Source organism: Pipra filicauda, unplaced genomic scaffold, assembly GCF_003945595.2.
Source record: "Pipra filicauda isolate LSUMZ 115617 unplaced genomic scaffold, ASM394559v2 scaffold40_size4127951_pilon, whole genome shotgun sequence".
Taxonomy (NCBI): Eukaryota; Metazoa; Chordata; class Aves; order Passeriformes; family Pipridae; genus Pipra; species Pipra filicauda.
In genome coordinates this window covers 3130683-3147483 of record NW_024104543.1, presented here as the reverse complement: position 1 = coordinate 3147483, position 16801 = coordinate 3130683, and the positions used below count along the sequence as shown (strand labels likewise).

The 16801-nt window shown below is 35.2% G+C and overlaps 1 protein-coding gene across 4 annotated transcripts in view; it reads left to right on the top strand.

The window, feature by feature from the left end:
- The window catches only part of DOCK4 (dedicator of cytokinesis 4), a 247662-nt gene that overhangs the window by 208314 nt on the left and 22547 nt on the right, over positions 1-16801 (top strand). For 2 of the 4 annotated variants that reach the window (XM_027721206.2, XM_027721204.2), the window contains exons 33-41: positions 2572-2598; positions 2765-2860; positions 4553-4613; positions 7907-8000; positions 10660-10808; positions 11817-11903; positions 13600-13704; positions 15526-15667; positions 16273-16439. In XM_027721206.2, the coding sequence (XP_027577007.2) occupies positions 2572-2598; positions 2765-2860; positions 4553-4613; positions 7907-8000; positions 10660-10808; positions 11817-11903; positions 13600-13704; positions 15526-15667; positions 16273-16439 (928 nt within the window). The remainder of the gene's footprint in view (positions 1-2571; positions 2599-2764; positions 2861-4552; positions 4614-7906; positions 8001-10659; positions 10809-11816; positions 11904-13599; positions 13705-15525; positions 15668-16272; positions 16440-16801) is intronic. The other 2 variants (XM_027721207.2, XM_027721205.2) reach the window with 1 other exon arrangement.

Genomic DNA, 16801 nt, shown 5'->3' with positions numbered 1-16801 from the left:
TACAGTGAAAAATGTTGACAGCCTTTTATAAATCTAAATGCTGAAGACATAGACATAATAATTTAAATTACAAAATGTCTCACAGCATCAGTATACTTGTTTCTGTTGTGGTATAGCAGAAGTTAAAACTAAACTCTCTGGGAAATTTCAGAATAACTGCTCAAGTTCGCTCCCAGCTTATGAAAATAGTAGTATTTATCATTAGTTTTTTACTAAGTTTGATTAACTCCTCAAGAGAGCTTGTAGAAGATACTAATCTAAAATGGAGGATGACATAGTGTTCTAGGGTATGTGAAGGAAAATTATGAAAATCAGAGGGACAGTTTAGGGAGCTGAATGCAAGAGATGGGGTCAGCCTGAGATTTTGGTTGTTGGGTTTTTTGTATTTCTTCCATGGATAATTTAATCTAAGCAATATTAGAGTAGCCTGTGAAATAGTAATACAGTTTTGCAGCAAGCAGTGGTTTTTGTAGCCTTTAATGAGAGCAAATGCTACAATATTACCTATCTTTCTGAAAATTAGGCATGGTTACTTTTGATATGTACGGCTGGGAGCCAAGGGGATGCACATACCTACCTACTTTAGATACAGTCTGGTCACTGCAGTGGGTGTAATGCTTTCAGGTTTTGTTATGCTTTCTGTTTAATTTTTCTGAACTGGAAAATTAATTTAAATCACTCAACTCCCATGTTAGTTGCTTTTTTCTTCCTGGAGACAAGTACTGCATTTCTACTATGTTGTTTATCCCTCTTAGTGCTTTGTAGAACATACTAACCTCTTGGCTGTGCTTTGAGACCTGTAAGAACAGAGATTCAATTCTACCTAGATATAGCCATGAGGAACCCAAGGGGTATATTTGACTACCTTTTTCATTTTGAGTGTTTGTTCTGTGCATTCTGGTGGAAGATGTGTGGGGGAGAGAGGGAGGCATGCATCAGAAGGCAAGTCATAAATTTGTTCAACTGACGACATTGATGTCGGTTTGAATAAGTACTTTCAATAAGTACTTTCTAACAACTCATTGTTAGAAATTGTATGTTTATAGTGAATATGCCAATACATATTTAAAGAAAATGCATAAGTCAAATGCAGATGAAAACAATCTTTTTTAAAAGTCATACTTCTGCTGTTTTTCTAGAAGAACTATAGGTCATTATTTTGATGAATTTAGGTTGAAATGTTCCTGTTTAACGTGGTGTTGAAAGGAAACAGAAAAGAAAAATCAGTGCAGTAATCAAGGCTTAATAATGTAACAGGCTCTACACTTATTTCTTGTTAGACGCTAAAACTTGTTTGTAAGGAACGTAAGGTGTTCAAAAGTGAATTAAGGTAGCTGTGTATTCTGTATGAAAAACAGAGATGCTGGCTTCGTGCTTTAGCTTTTTCTGGTTAAGGATGGCCCTGCCATCTGTCTGCTAGCAATGACAGATAGCCAGTCTCTGACTGTGAGGGAAAGACATCTGATTCCCTTCTAAAGAGAAGTGCATTTAAGATCCATATTAGAATGAAAATCAGTATTTCCTCCTCACTTCCAGTAGAGCACAGCTTCATTTAGGTCAAATTTGTTTGGAGAATTGCATCTGTGACATCCCCAGGTATGTAAGGAGCTGAACAGAACCGGAGTGCAGTTGGCATGTAGGAGTTACTGGGCACTGTTATATGTTCGGTGAAATTTGGACGTAGGAGTTTTATGGGACTGAGCATGCTCAGTGTAGATGAAGGTCAGTGGAGCTGACAGCTTGCCCACTGCACACAGAAGGTTCGGAGATGCCATTAACAACTCTCTAAAAGCTCGAAGTATATGGATGAGGCAATTTTCAGAGGCTTCTAAATAAACCATACCTGAGGGCATTTTCAGAGAGACTGCTGAAATATTTTCATGGATGTGTCATCCATCTGAGCTCCTCCACCAAAGCTTAAAAGTAACACAGCTCTGTAGATAAATATTTCCATGCTCATTCTTAGAGAGGAAATGTGGGAAATTCATGCCTAAAATGATTAATATTTGATAGACTTCAGCAGTGAAAATCAGAAGCCTGTAACAGAATTATATTAAGAATAATAAACAAAATTATATTAAGTATAGTTTTACTGACAGCTCCACTTACAACACCATTTTGAAATCTTTTCATTTCAATGTGTAGTCTGTGTTTACATTAGTGTAAGACCTCAACACAACAGTTTTTAATAATCTTATGACACTTTAAGCTAATGGAATTGTACATGTGCGTGATAGTATGTTCTCAGAAAGAGATATTAAGTGAAATCCCTCCCTATTCCTAAATTTTATGCATACTGAAATATTAGAGAGGAGAGGAGGAAAAATCTTCTTTAAAAAAGTTGAGGTCACATTGAGAAGCTATATTGAGCTAATAAATATGATTTTCTAGGAACATCTTTAAATTCCCCATTTTTGATGTGTCGACATGGAATGAATATATAAATTTTATGGAAGAGTTGTGTTAAGTCTTTGGGATATTAATATGTTATGAAAATTAGGTACTTGATATATTTTAACCTGATGCACCTAATATGAAAATCATTTGTTTTGTCAATGCTTCCTGGACTAGAATTCCACTTTTTGGTCCTTATCCTAGGTAAGACATTGTTTGCAAATTGTGCTTCTTGGGAGGGTGTTTGTGAAAGAAAATATAACTGTCAAAGATGTTGCTAAGGTATTAAGGTACTGGTAAAAGCAGATAGGTTGTCATAGTGACAGTCAAAAATAAACAGGGAAATTTTTCTGGCTTCTTTTTTTTTCAGTCTGCTGAAGAAAATTGAGCGGGAAACATGGAGGGAAAGTGGTGTTTCATTAATCGCCACTGTGACTCGCCTCATGGAGAGGCTACTGGACTACAGGTGAGTGATTATCACAATTTAGAAGTAAGGTTGTCATCTTTGAAATATTAGGAGACAAATATGGCTATCTTGCTCAAACAGTGACTGCACATGCACACATGGATACATCAACTGTAAGTGCTCAGGATCTCTGGCAACAGTTGCTTAGTCAAAGCAGTGAGGAAAATGCAACAAACAGCATGAAAACAACCACAGTCTCCCCATGGTGTAAAAATCCAGTGGCGTGCATGAGTTTCTATCAAGGAATATAGTAACTTTTGGCAGTAGGTTAGTGACTCAAGTCTGTCTGAAAACACAAAGCTCAGTATTAATCACCTGACAGTTGTTTTACACAATATGTAAAATTCTTATCACTGTGTCAGTCATGCTTAGTTGTAGTGTCAGCTGGCACAGTAAGCACGTATACAAAGATATGATCTCTGGGTGAACACCTCACATCTGACTGTTCCACATGAACAAAGGAGAGAGAAATGAGAGGCACTTCTTTCAGTTGTGTGAGAGTAATTTTCTCAGTCAGTTGTAAGCCTGTATAGAGACTTCAGATTTCAGCTTATTGCCATCAACTGTAGCATTTTCTAGAGCTTAAATGTAAGGTTTTCTCCCTGATTCCATAGAGACACATGGTGAGACCTGGTACTCCACTTGCTATCATCACTGACAGTTTGAAAGAAAAGCTCTTTCATCAACAAAGAGACTGAACTCTAAATTTCTAGAAACCTGGCAGTGCTATTCTTCTTCAGGGATCAGTTGCATTGCAACCTCCAGGACTCTCAATCTTTCAAAATAATGGTGTGCTGGTAGTTATGAGAATATTTGGGACAATTGTTTAGTTCATGTATACAAGAATTTTTAAAAATTATGTTAAATTTCTTTTAGTGAGTACATGGTAATGTCTCCTTGTTATTCTTTTACTTCAGCATGGTTATACTTGCTATTTTTCCCTGTCTAATAATAAACTCTGCATGATTCCATTTTAACTTTTGATTTCAGGGTCAGATCTGTTGTTTCCCCAAACTTTAAATTATATTTATTATAGAAGTTCTACTGAGGAAAATTTGGTGGATCTTGGAGCATTTTACAGAGGAGATCAGTGTCATTCTGCTTTTCCAGAGGAGGACTAATGCTGTGATTCTATGACCACTTTAGGCGTACAATGCCTCTGAAGAAAGAAAGCTCATCCCTGCTCATTCACATCACCCTCTTCCATGTGCCAACACAAGTTTTTGTGTTGCACTGCGGTGATCTGACAGGCATGGACAAAAACTAACCCAGAAAAAGATGCTGCCTAACCTGTATCTCTTCCTGAGGTTTTTGCAAGCAGTAGTGCAGGACTGGGAACAAGTGTCTGAGAGCAGGAATGGGCAGGACTGCCTCTTCTGGCAGCCATGCTGGCTTCTGCTGGCAGGACTTGAGCACAAGGTATGAAGAAACCAAATAATCTCCAGAAGTCTCCTAGCAAATCAATGACAGAGCTAGAAAAAAACCTGACTTTCTTGAAAATTGAGGTATTCAATGTACTAGAAAAGGAGGCAAGAAATCCCTTACCTACTTGGGTCAGCTGTTCACCTAAATGCCTTTGGGCAGCATAATTTCAGTCAGCTTGCCAAGTCAAAAGTGTCTGCTTTCTTAGGTGTGCTTCACTGTAAGAGGATAAGCATAATTCCTTTTGACTTTCATTACTTTCTGTTTTAGGGACTGCATGAAAATGGGAGAAGTGGATGGCAAAAAGATTGGCTGCACTGTTAGCCTTTTGGTTTGTATAATACTTTTTCCCTTTTTCATTTCAGCTGAGCATTTTCTAGTATACAGATAGATATACTTTGAATAGGAGGTACTTTGCTTCTTATTGCAACCTGAGTAGAATTTTACAGAATAATACTGCACTTAGGATCACTGTTTTTTTACAGGGTGAAATAGATATGGGGGGGAGTTAGTCTTCCTTGGCATTTTATAGCTGGTTTCCGAGAGGTCTCTGATGCTGCTTTATTAAATTTTAAGTCTCTTCCTACTGGATAAATTTCACCCAAGTTCTTTCCAAGTTTAATTGTTTTCTGAGTTCATAGAAGCAAACATGCCATTTGTCCTTCCCCAAACCCAGCAAAACTTATATTTTTCTTTTTTTTTCCCAATAACTGATGCAAGTTGATTCTTATAACGTATAATATGGGATACTTCTCAATACTGCAGGCTAACTATTCTCTTCTCAGTAGAAGAGCCAGAAATGCTGCTCAAGACCTCCTCTTGTCATGCTATTATCATTACAACAAACCAAGAGTGCAAATTCATAGTATGAAAAAAGATGTCATTTTTGTTTACAGGTTGCATTTTGATTCTAGGTAGCAGTTATATGTAAGAGAACAAAGAACTTCTTCAGTAGAAAAATAATGCTCTAAATAGGGACAATATTTACTATGAAGCCATAGAGAACCAGGCTTTCTATGAAAATATCTGGCATGTTCTGAATTCTGTAAAGCACCTGGATTATTTTCATCCCTGAGGAGTTTTTAATCTATTATTAGCAAATCATCCAAGATTTGTACAAAAAGAAAATTAAAATATTTATAAACTCAAAACCACCATATAAAGTGTTAATGGAATTGTCAATGGCTCATACAGGCTAAGATGAATTTCATATCCTAATAATTTTTAAACAAATTTTTAGTACTAGTTGCACACCAGAGAAACAACAAATGCCAAATTTTGAAAAGAAATTTCAATTAAAGAAGTAGCACAAAAACTTTAAGACATTTGCTTGCCCAGTTAATGAATGAACTCATTGTCTTCTCTAGTTGTCATCTACTATGACTGCTTTGAAGGTTTTCTGACTTCCAAAGATAAGAGGAGTGATTGGCATAAAAACAGAATTTTATATTGCTTTGCCATAGAGGTGTATGCTGTTCTTCCAGAAAATAGAATTGTCCAAGTTAACCAAGTTCTCAGATTAACTGGAATTATGCCACATTATGAAATATGCAGGGAGGGGTATGTATCAGCAGTAATAATTTAGCTGAAAGGAAAAGGTAGGAACATTTTTCCTACTCTCACCACCCTCTATGTCATCTGCAATGGATATCACATTAGTAATGATTCTTTGGAAAACCTGGTTTAAGAGGTGTCTAATGAAGTTAGTTCCTTATGCATAAGAATCACCTAAGTCCAATTTGAAAGCTGTCTGTCATCACAGAGCTGGACAAAAGCATTTTGGTAACTCACTGAGGACTTTTTCTGAGGCATCTCTGGTGTTTGATATTCAACTGATATTTCAGGTTCTATTAATTTAAAATTATATCTTCTTTTTAGAAAGAGGATGTTAGAAAGATGGTCTACACTGGCATATGGCATCATACCATTCAAGTAGAACATGTCCACCTGACCTGTTTGAAATGTTGTTTTCAATCTGAATTCTTTATTAATTAGGGAAGTCAACATTTTACATCATGTCCCTTTTTGAAGACTACCTCTATTATATCTTTAAATAGTTTGTTGAAAAATCATAACATTTTTATTAGCATAATGTTTTTCCTGAGCTGTGACTGGGTTGTCTTCTCGCTGTGGTCTGCCTTACAGACAGCTGGACATTGTTAGAACTGAGCTTCAGAGAAAACCAGTTGATTTATATAGTTAAGATTTGTGACATCTAGTCACAGTACTAGAGCCATTTGTTTTTAGGGGTAAGAGTCAAGAAGTCTAGTACGGCAGTTCAGTGCCATATTTTTTTCTTAATCTTTATGCTTTATTGCTCACAGTTCTGTTCTGTCGATTTCTTTTTTCAGACAGGTAAATATGAACATACAAATAGATATTTTTTCATTTTTCTCTTCTAAAGAGAAGCATCTGTTCCTGATTTACACCTTGTGGGAGGAAAAGGGAAGTCTTTGGATTATAAAGGCAGATGGGAGCATATCGTTACAGAGCTATTGATATGTAGTCATTTTCTCAAATCAGTTTAGAAAATACTTTCTCGATAAAGTTTTTATTTTTATGTTTTCTTAGTGTTCCTCCCACCTTTTTCTTTGATAACTGAATTTAGGAAGAAGTGGCACAGAATAAGAATACTGAACATTAGGAGAAAAACTTGGACTTCAAAATAGTGATTTAAATAAGAGGAAAAAATTGCTAATTGGTAGCAAGGACCAGTGCTTAGACTGTTCTATCCTATAAATTTTTATTAACCACAGCATTTTATCCTGAACACTGAGTATGGCTAGCAGGAGGACTCTAGCTGCATGTCCATTGTGAGTGTGGCAGTACTTGTGAACAGTGCTATAGGGTTGTACTTCTCTTCCTGTAACTTTTTCATACTTTGCTTTAGGGCTTGCAAATAAATAATGAATACTTTGAACCAAGAATTAAGATGTTGCAGTCCATATTTTATCCATGTAACAACAAATAGCAGTTATATGTCCAGAAATCTTTAGCCACTTCTAGGCATTTTGTCCTGGATATCAATTTAGACTGCAACTTGATATATTTCAATGATTACAATGCAGCATCTATGTATCAGTTACCAGTTATCAGCTTCAGTTAGTGCTGAAGAAATCACAGTTTTATTTCAGGGTTATGCTGTTTACAATACTGAATAGTTCTTTGTAAAGCTCCCAAAGTCCTTCTGGCATTTTGCTATACAGGAAGAAGAGTAGACATATCAGACAGTATATATTTTGTTAAAAAATTACTACAAAAGTCAGAGACTGTCAATATTTTATAATCGACATACAGCTTTCAGCAAGATGTTAAATGGCCTAAGGGTGGATTACTATTCATAAGAAAGAACTATCAGATTTCAGTTGTATCAGGTTCTTCCTTTTATGTTCTATGAGAATTTTAAAAACATTCAGGAGCATGTTGATTACTGAAAATTTATTATTGTATTTACTATTTCTTACTGTATTACGCATCATTACTGTGCAATGACTTTGTACATGTGAAACTTTCAAATCTATGCATGTATTTCTAGAACATTATGTTTGAAGTCTTTTATTTTGTAACCAGTATCATAAATTTATAAACTACTACATTTCATTAAAAAATTCAATTTTATTTCAGAATTTTTACAAGACTGAACTGAACAAAGAAGAAATGTATATTCGCTATATTCATAAGCTCTATGACCTACATCTGAAAGCACAAAACTTCACAGGTAACTGAGTACAAACTAGAAAAAGGTATTTAGGACTGGTCTGTGGTTTGCACTCTTTTGCAAACCTGTAAGCTGTATCCTCAGCGCAGAACATACCGACTCAGGCAACAGCTCAGTTTCTTTGCCTAATTGATGTCTCTCGAAATATGGCTTTTTTCAGCCCCACAACTCTACCATTTGCTGTGCCACGTTGAATGTAAATGACTCCTATTGATACGCGCTAGTAATAAATGGGTGACGCAGTCATTTTTCACCCAAAAGGAGTAAAGTTTAGAGGAACTTTTTATGAGTTCATTTGGTTGTATCTGAGCCTATACAGTTTTTTGTAATGCTGCTGGCTATCTGTTTAGTGTGGTGTTTCTACCCAGCTGTGTTTCAGAACCTAACTTTTAGGTTAAAAAAAAAAAAAAAAAGAAAGGAAGATCCTTATCGCTTACTAGTGATGAAACAGAGACCCTAAAACCTGTAACAAGTATAGCACTTTCATGTTGTCTTTCTGAATCTTCACATACCACATTTGCAGTACTATTGTCCAGGATTTCTCAATGCTAAATTTGTGCCAGGGCTGGCCGTTATATTTTAAAGGAAGAAATAGGAAGATATTGTGCATAACTGTTGTATATACAAGTTAAAGTGCGTTTCATTTGGGTAACTACATGCCATCAATAATTGCTGGAGAAGAAAAAATCAATATCTTTTTAAATCACACAATCTTTGTTTGCCAAAATATATTACTGACCTTATAATACCTCCATCTTTTCCCCAGTGTTTGCAGTTGCAATTGCATGTGTTCAGAATCTTTCTATATTTTTTTCTCTTCTTAAAAGCAGATTAGTTGGCTGGGGTCACTAGTAAACAGACTACAGGTATCTACTACCACAGCAAATTTCCTTGTGCTTTTCTGCTATCCATAAGAAAGGTTATTCACCCTGAGGTACCAATATGTTATTTGTTATGCTGGCCATTGCCAGACAGAGGATGTTGGGTAAAGGAGCCCCTCAGACTTTTCATCCAATATGGTCATTCTTATTCTTATAAATACATTTATTAAAATTTAAAAAAAAAATGTTATGACAGACAATATTCTGTTAAAATGGACTTGGATGCCAAGTTTAAAAAGGAAGGCTCATAGTGAGCTATCCTGACATGTATTTATATTCTGCTATCTTTTATTCCCTTATGATTTGGAATGGTTTGTTGTTACCCGCTTCATGGATTTTTAAAATTGGTTTATAAATGTGCTGCATGTTTTAAAAGTACAAAACTGTAGCTTGAAACTATGACAAAGGTTGTTACCAGTCAAGCAGCCTGAAAGCTGTGTGATGCCAGAATTAAGATTGTCTGTGCAACTTGAGCGGGTCTCCCTTGCACATATATATCACAGCACAGCATTGTTTTGCAACACTGGGATTCAAAGCACACTCTCCTACAAATATCTGCCACAGTGATGTTTTTCCATCCACAGATTCTTAGTTGGATGTGTAAGAGGAACACTACTGTTAAAAAAACACTGCGGAGTTTGGCTTAAGTCACCTGTGTTATGGGAACTCATATGGCAGAGGCAGAAGTAGGATATGGTTGCCTGGGGAAAACTTACCTTAGCACAAAAAGTACTTTAATATTTTATAATCATTTTTGCCTTATGTACAACCTATAAAACCTGCAATAAAATAAGTCCAGTAGGGACTTCTTCCTCCGGTGCAGTACATCTCCAGAACGTGGCCAATCTTTGTACTGACTCACTCATGCAAAGTGGTCCTGTGAGTAGAAACATAAACTGTGAACAGTAGCTTGGAAATCAATACATATGCTCAGTTAGTCAAATTGAATTGTCATAGCCAGTAGTAATTCCAATGGTTTGTAATTGGCCAAAATCTGAGTTTCCAATAGAGAGATTTGTTTAGTATTATTTTAGTGTACTATTTCTGAGGAATTCTTGAAATCAAAGTAAAAATAATAATAATTTTGTTATTCCCAAATATCTACCAAGCATGATCTAGATATTATTACAAAGCTCTCTGACCAGAAAGCAACAACAGATTTGATTCCTGCCAAACCAAAAAAATAAATAAAATTTTAAAAATTAGAAAGAGTAAAATATTGCATGTACACTTCTAAATTGCTTTTTATGGCCAACTGTTAAGGCTCAGCTATCAGGGATTTATTTCTCTATGGAAAGAATGAATTCTATTAAGCACACATCTGCCTCCCTATTTCCCTCACAACCCTGATCTCTTTTGTGTGTCCACATTCCTGTCTGTATTCTTTCCTAGTTTCTCTGCTGATGTTTCTCATCCTCCAGTCTTTTTTCCCTTGTTCAGATAGCAGAGTCATTGAGAGTTTCTCCTTAGCAGTAGGGAAGACTGGGGCTAAGCAGGAAATGGTTACTTAATTTCTCTGTCCCCTTTGTTTTGTCAGACTCCAGAAAAACTGTCCCAGTGACTCCAAATAGTGTGTGACAGTTTTAAGCTGAATTTATTATAGCTGTAGATAGTAACTCTGTCCAAAACCAGCACTACCATCTGCCTTATATTTGAAATAAATCAATAACCTCTTAAAAAGGTGCATCTCAAGAAGAGCATTCACATCTCTGTGTACTTTATCTGTCTGTTTTATTTGTTTGGTGTTCATAAGTGCTATCCCATGATTTGTCTTGTAGAGGCTGCCTACACACTCCTGCTGTATGATGAGCTGCTGGAGTGGTCTGACCGACCGCTGAGAGAATTTCTCAACTACCCCATGCAAACAGAGTGGCAACGTAAGGAGTGTCTCCATCTGACCATCATTCAAAACTTTGATAGGGGAAAGGTAAAATAGTCCTGTTTTATTGAGTGCATCTGGGAAGGGTAGTTTACTCATTTTAGGATATTTGTTCCGGGGTGGCAGCCTTGTCTCGTATTGAGGGAAAGTGTTTGTCATTGCCTGATTAAGCAGTTAGTTAGCAACACAGTGTTTGTATCCTAATCCAGTGTTTGTATCCTAGAAATCCCACACTTACACGTGAGAATAATTTACACCTGTGTAGCGGTTCGCTTTGTAACTGTCGAAGCACTTTATAGAAGATGATATAATTTATCCTCTTTTAAAGGTGGTGAAAATGACCCCTATAAACCTAATGAAATTCACTTAGTGACCAAGTGCAGATTACAAAGACTATGTTTACACCTTCAATATCATGTTGTATCTTTTAGAAAATAATAACAAATGTGTTTGGGGGATCACAGTTCATTGCCGTCACTGGGAATGCTTATTCTGAATTAAGCAAGAGTAATTATTCTGTAGTCTAAAATTTTACATACACTGAGTGTTCTGAATTGTCTTGCTGATAAACAATTTTGTGTAGCTAGTGTAAAATCTATGTAAGCCTAGTAAATGTAATCAAACAGACATTGATTATCAGGTTTTTCAAACAGTTCTGTAATGATGTTAGAGTTTAATTTACATGGTTAAAATATTTTCCAATCTACAAAAATTAAGGAAGATATGTTAAGAATACAATTTTAGAATGTAAAAATCATACTGTGTTGAATCCATCTCATGACATATTGAAAGAGATGTCCATTACTCTTGCAATGACTTATATTTTGTGCATAGTCCAAAAGGAATAATTTATTCTAAATATATTCTAAATATATTTTTAATCCTTCAAAGAATTCATCATTATTACTCAGCAGCTGTCATTATGTCTAGTGGACAGGTTGTTCGAATATTTTCAGTTACGAGAAGTATGACAGTATAGATGGAACAGACCACTATTAAGTCACAAATTGTCACACAGTTGCTTTGAATTACTGAATATCTTTTACTTGCTTGCAGTGTTGGGAAAATGGCATTATCTTATGCAGGAAAATTGCAGAACAGTATGAGAGCTACTATGACTACAGAAACCTCAGCAAGATGAGGGTAATGTACCTAAATATTTTTCATTAAACAGGAATCCAAAAGCTTTTTAGTTTGGATTATAAAATATTACTTAGAAAATTTAAATTTGCCACAGAATGGTCCTTAGGTTTGGTTTGCCAATCTTTTTTTTTTACCCTGGGGTTTTTTTTCTACAATAGAGATTATAAAAAAAGGAGTGTGAGATTTTTGAAGAAAAGTGGGAAAATCATGGCTTCATAAAATGGTTTTTGTTGTAAGGGGCCTTAAAGATCATCTAATTCCAACCCATCTGCTGTAGGCAGAGACATCTTCCACCAGACCAAGTTTATTTGTTTTATTATAAAATTAATGTTCTTGCAATGTTTTTACCTGTACAGCATACTTTTCATGTGCATGCTTATGCAGAAAAATTATATTACAAATTCTCTCCTTGATTTCCTACAGTTTATCCAGGGAATCTGGTCTATCAGTCCTTCACTAATAGCAGCAGCATATCTTTGCATCAAACAGCTTGCCACAAACAATGTACACCTTTGCAATTTTTTGTTAATTTACTGCTTAAAGATATGGTCTGTTTAATAATATATAGTGAAAAATAATCTTTCCTGGCACAGTCTTCCTGTTGTCTCTTTCATTTTTCTTAGAACTCTAACCATTGTTTCTCGTTCTTTCAGACACTATTTTAAAGATTATTCACTCTACTATTTCCTTATCTGCTTCTGATAGATTCAATTTTGTATTGCATCCTCCCTTTTAAATCTTTTGTACATATAGGATGCTTGCTGTTATGACTGACTCAAGCCCCTTTAATCCAGAGCTGCTTAAAAACATTATGCAAAATTCTCAACACAGGGCTATATGGCAGCACTCTCTGTGATCTGCTTATTCCATATGTATTTAGATATGCCACTGGCAGAATTCTATAAGCAAAAGCAAAGTGACTATCATCATGTGAATAAAATTATTAGCTTATACATGTTCAATTAATTGTATTTAATGTGGTTTATGTTTGAAATATCCTTCTACTATATCTGTGCCGCCTACATTAATCCAAAAATGGAGGGGTGGGGATTTCCCATAGCAATATAATTAGGCAGCTGTTGATATCATATGCATATTAAGTAACTGACTGCATTACCTAAAATAGGGCTAATACTGTGGGGTGTTTTTTTCACAGTATTAAAAACTTAGCTGGAAATACCATCAAAAAAAGGGGACTGACATTAAGATCTCTTTGTGTCAGTGTTTTGAGTGAGATAAAGCAGGATGTATTGATCAAAAATTATGTTAATTGCTATTGTGAGATTTTAAAGGAACTCAGATTTGTTGCTTAAATCATTTGAATGATTTAGACACAACTGTCTTGAATATGGAAATTGGACTTCACTGATTAAACTGACCACATTACTGCCATGTGTTTGGATGATTAGCGGATTACTGTTTCATATGTTTCAAACTGCCTTTCTATTTTACCCCTTTAATATAGGTGCTTCATATTTAAAGGATTTTTTTTTTTTAATTCTTGGAAACTTTCAGGTCATTAAAGAGGTATAATTACTTAATCTGATGCATTCAGAGACTTCGAGATGTCCTTGTTGCTCAGAGATACACTTCAATTCTGGTACTCCAGAGCTGAAAGACACTCCCTTTTGTAATAGCTTATGATAAAAAAGTGTTTTCAAAAAAGACTAATTCATTTGTTATCAATCTCACACAGATGATGGAAGCATCTTTATATGATAAAATTATGGATCAACAGCGTTTGGAGCCAGAATTTTTCAGAGTTGGATTCTATGGGAAAAAGTTCCCATTCTTCTTGAGAGTAAGTGAATTGAAAATAAACAGAATGGAGTCATTGTGGAAGGCAGATTATGTCATTCATAATCACTTTCTTTATGTGAAAATTTGTTCATACGATATACAAGTTCTTATCCTGTGAGAAATTCTTTACCCTCATTTTTCAGGGTTAAGAAAAGGTCCTTACTAATGGAAAGACGAATGGTAGCCTTCTAGAGTCCCCTGTAAACTTAATATTCGTGTTTATGTTGGAAACCATGCACCTATACTGTTCCACAGACCAATGTCATCATTTCATGGTAGTTTGTTCCCTTTATCCTGTTCTGTTTCTGTTGGTTGGTGCTCAGAAAAAGGCTGTCAGAAGAAGTATCCCCAGTAATTTAGCATTTAAGTAATTACATTCCCAAGTTCTTTTTTTTTTTTTTAATGACTTGGAAGTTCGACATGCATTGATTATCAATGTATTAAAACTGACAAGATACATAAAGTTAGTACTCTTGTTCATTAATCTGGGATTCTGAAGTTACTGAAATGCCCTTGAAAATGTAAGTCGTGTTTACACTGTTCCCCTCGTCCACAGTCTGCAGTGGTTTAGCTGCATTGACTGTCACCTTGGGAAGAGGACAGAATCCCTCTTATTCATGGAGCAGATGCAATCATAATCTAACCTCCTCTTCCTGTGGTTATTGTAATAAGTGATGAAGGAACCTCCTCTGTGTGTGGAGGGCTAAAAAGCCTGATTTATCTTGGCCTTAGTGATGGGGAAAATTATGATTTCTAAATGGCAAATATAGAATGGAACTCTCTCCTTTAAAAGCAATTCACAAAAAGAGCCTAATAGGAATAGAGTTCTTGATATTACCTAGTGGTCATCTTAGTATAAATTCTGTTATATTTGAATTTGAAGATGTTAATTAGAAAGAATTTAATGTTTAAATTGCTGATGGAATAAAACTACTGGAAGAAGTTAACTTGCATAACAGCGCAGTACTTTCAGACCTTGGGTCTTCCACTGCTTATGCATCTTCTTATGCATTTTTCAAGTTAAATGTGCACAGCACAGATTTTTGCTTGCAACACAAACAAGGATAAACTTAATACATTTGATTTAATTTTTTTTTATGGCAAAGCAGTTTGTAAGTCTAGCTATGTTTGCTGTAGAAGGAATAAAGAATAAACTTCATAATAAAGATTTCACATTTTAATTTTAGTTGAACAATAATACTGTTACAGTTGTTTTCTTGTAGCAATTCCCTTGAAAGTTCCCAGAATTCAATGCCAGGAGTATTCTTTTACTTCATATTGCAAAAACTGGGTCATTTTAATTTACCAGGCTGATAATTGATAAACATTTAGAGCATAAGGCAAATTGAATGCCTTCTACCAATTTTCTTATGCAATGTTTTTCTTCAGAACTGTATACCATCAGAGCAAATTTTCTTAGTTCCTCATGGAATGGACTTCCAACCCATTTCAATATCTTCACTGTTTGTTGGGTTATATTTCTGTTACATATTTTATATAGTCTGATATGTCATTTTAGTTACATACTTTGTTTCACTAAGAACAATTTCTCCCTTCAGATTTTTATTAAACTTTAAAGTATAGTTATTCCATTTTTCAGGACTTTTGAATAAAACATACCTTATAGGATAAAATTTCTCTCTTCTAATTAACCTATTCTTTCCAGATTCCTTATTTTCATTCTTGCCTTTTTTTTTCTTATTTTTCCCTTCTTAAAATGATGCAAAAGTTGCCTGGAAAGTCTGTATTTAAGAGCGTGTTTTTGGATCTAAATTATTTTCGTGTAACTTGCTCTTCATTTCTGTTTTCTTATTCTACTCAGAATAAGGAATTTGTTTGCCGAGGACATGACTATGAAAGGCTGGAGGCCTTCCAGCAGCGCATGTTGAATGAGTTCCCACATGCCATTGCTATGCAACATGCTAATCAGCCAGATGAGACCATCTTTCAGGCAGAAGCACAGTGTATCCACATAATCACAAAGCCATACTCTGCAGTTATATCTTTCATGCTTTTAAAAAATGTAGGGACACCTATAGACAATTTCAGTCACAAATGTGCCTTCCTTGAAATTACCCTGAGAATTACCCTGAATTTTGTCCCCATCACTCTGTTATGTTTGGAAATTTTTTTTGTATCTGTTGATTTTATTTAAAAATTCCTTGAAAGGTTATTGACATTCTTTCTTTAGTTAAAAATACTTGTAGAACTATCACTGCTGTGATAATGGCATATCAGTTCAAGTTACAGTAATTTAACTTCTTACAGTACATTATGTTAGCATGGCATGACATACTGTGTGTAAGAATATATTTAATTAAATCCCTTTACTCCATGTACTATTCCATGTAAGTAGTTCTATTTCAAAAATAAAGATGAAATTTTCAACCAAACAATACAAAGAAATCCGAAACGATCAAAAAATCTCTCCTGTTCCTTTCCCAAACCATTAGTAGTCTAGAAGCATTTCACGATACACAGTTTTTAAAGAGTTTTCTGTAGTGCTTCAGAAGTCAATATGCTTTGCTAATTTGAATGAAGTGGGATAGCCTTAACTCTTTACATATAGATCTGCAGATTTATGCAGTGACACCAATTCCAGAAAACCAAGAAGTCTTGCAGAGAGATGGCATTCCTGATAACATCAAGAGCTTTTACAAAGTAAACCACATCTGGCGATTCCGATATGACAGGCCATTTCACAAAGGGACCAAGGACAAGGAAAATGAATTCAAGGTAAAGTATCATGCCCTTTCCTGAGCTACTGGACCTATGGATTTATTTATAACATCAGCAACAGCTGTGTTATTGAAACATTGTCTTCTAGTTGTGTTACTCAACTGAGTGTGGAATAACAAATTCTCTAGAGGAGATGAATCTCAGGATTGATTATTTCACTTCTTATTTTGAATAAAATAATACGAAAAATATATAGGAGATGCAAAGGTCTCATTGTGTATGTGAATAGGGGTGAAAAACTTACCCATTTGTTTTTTTGCATCTGTGATATATAGAAGGCAGAACTGGAGAGAGCAGAGTATTCTCCAGAAGAGTTTCTGAGGCAGATGTGAAAACATTGTTAAGTGCGTAAGCTGGGG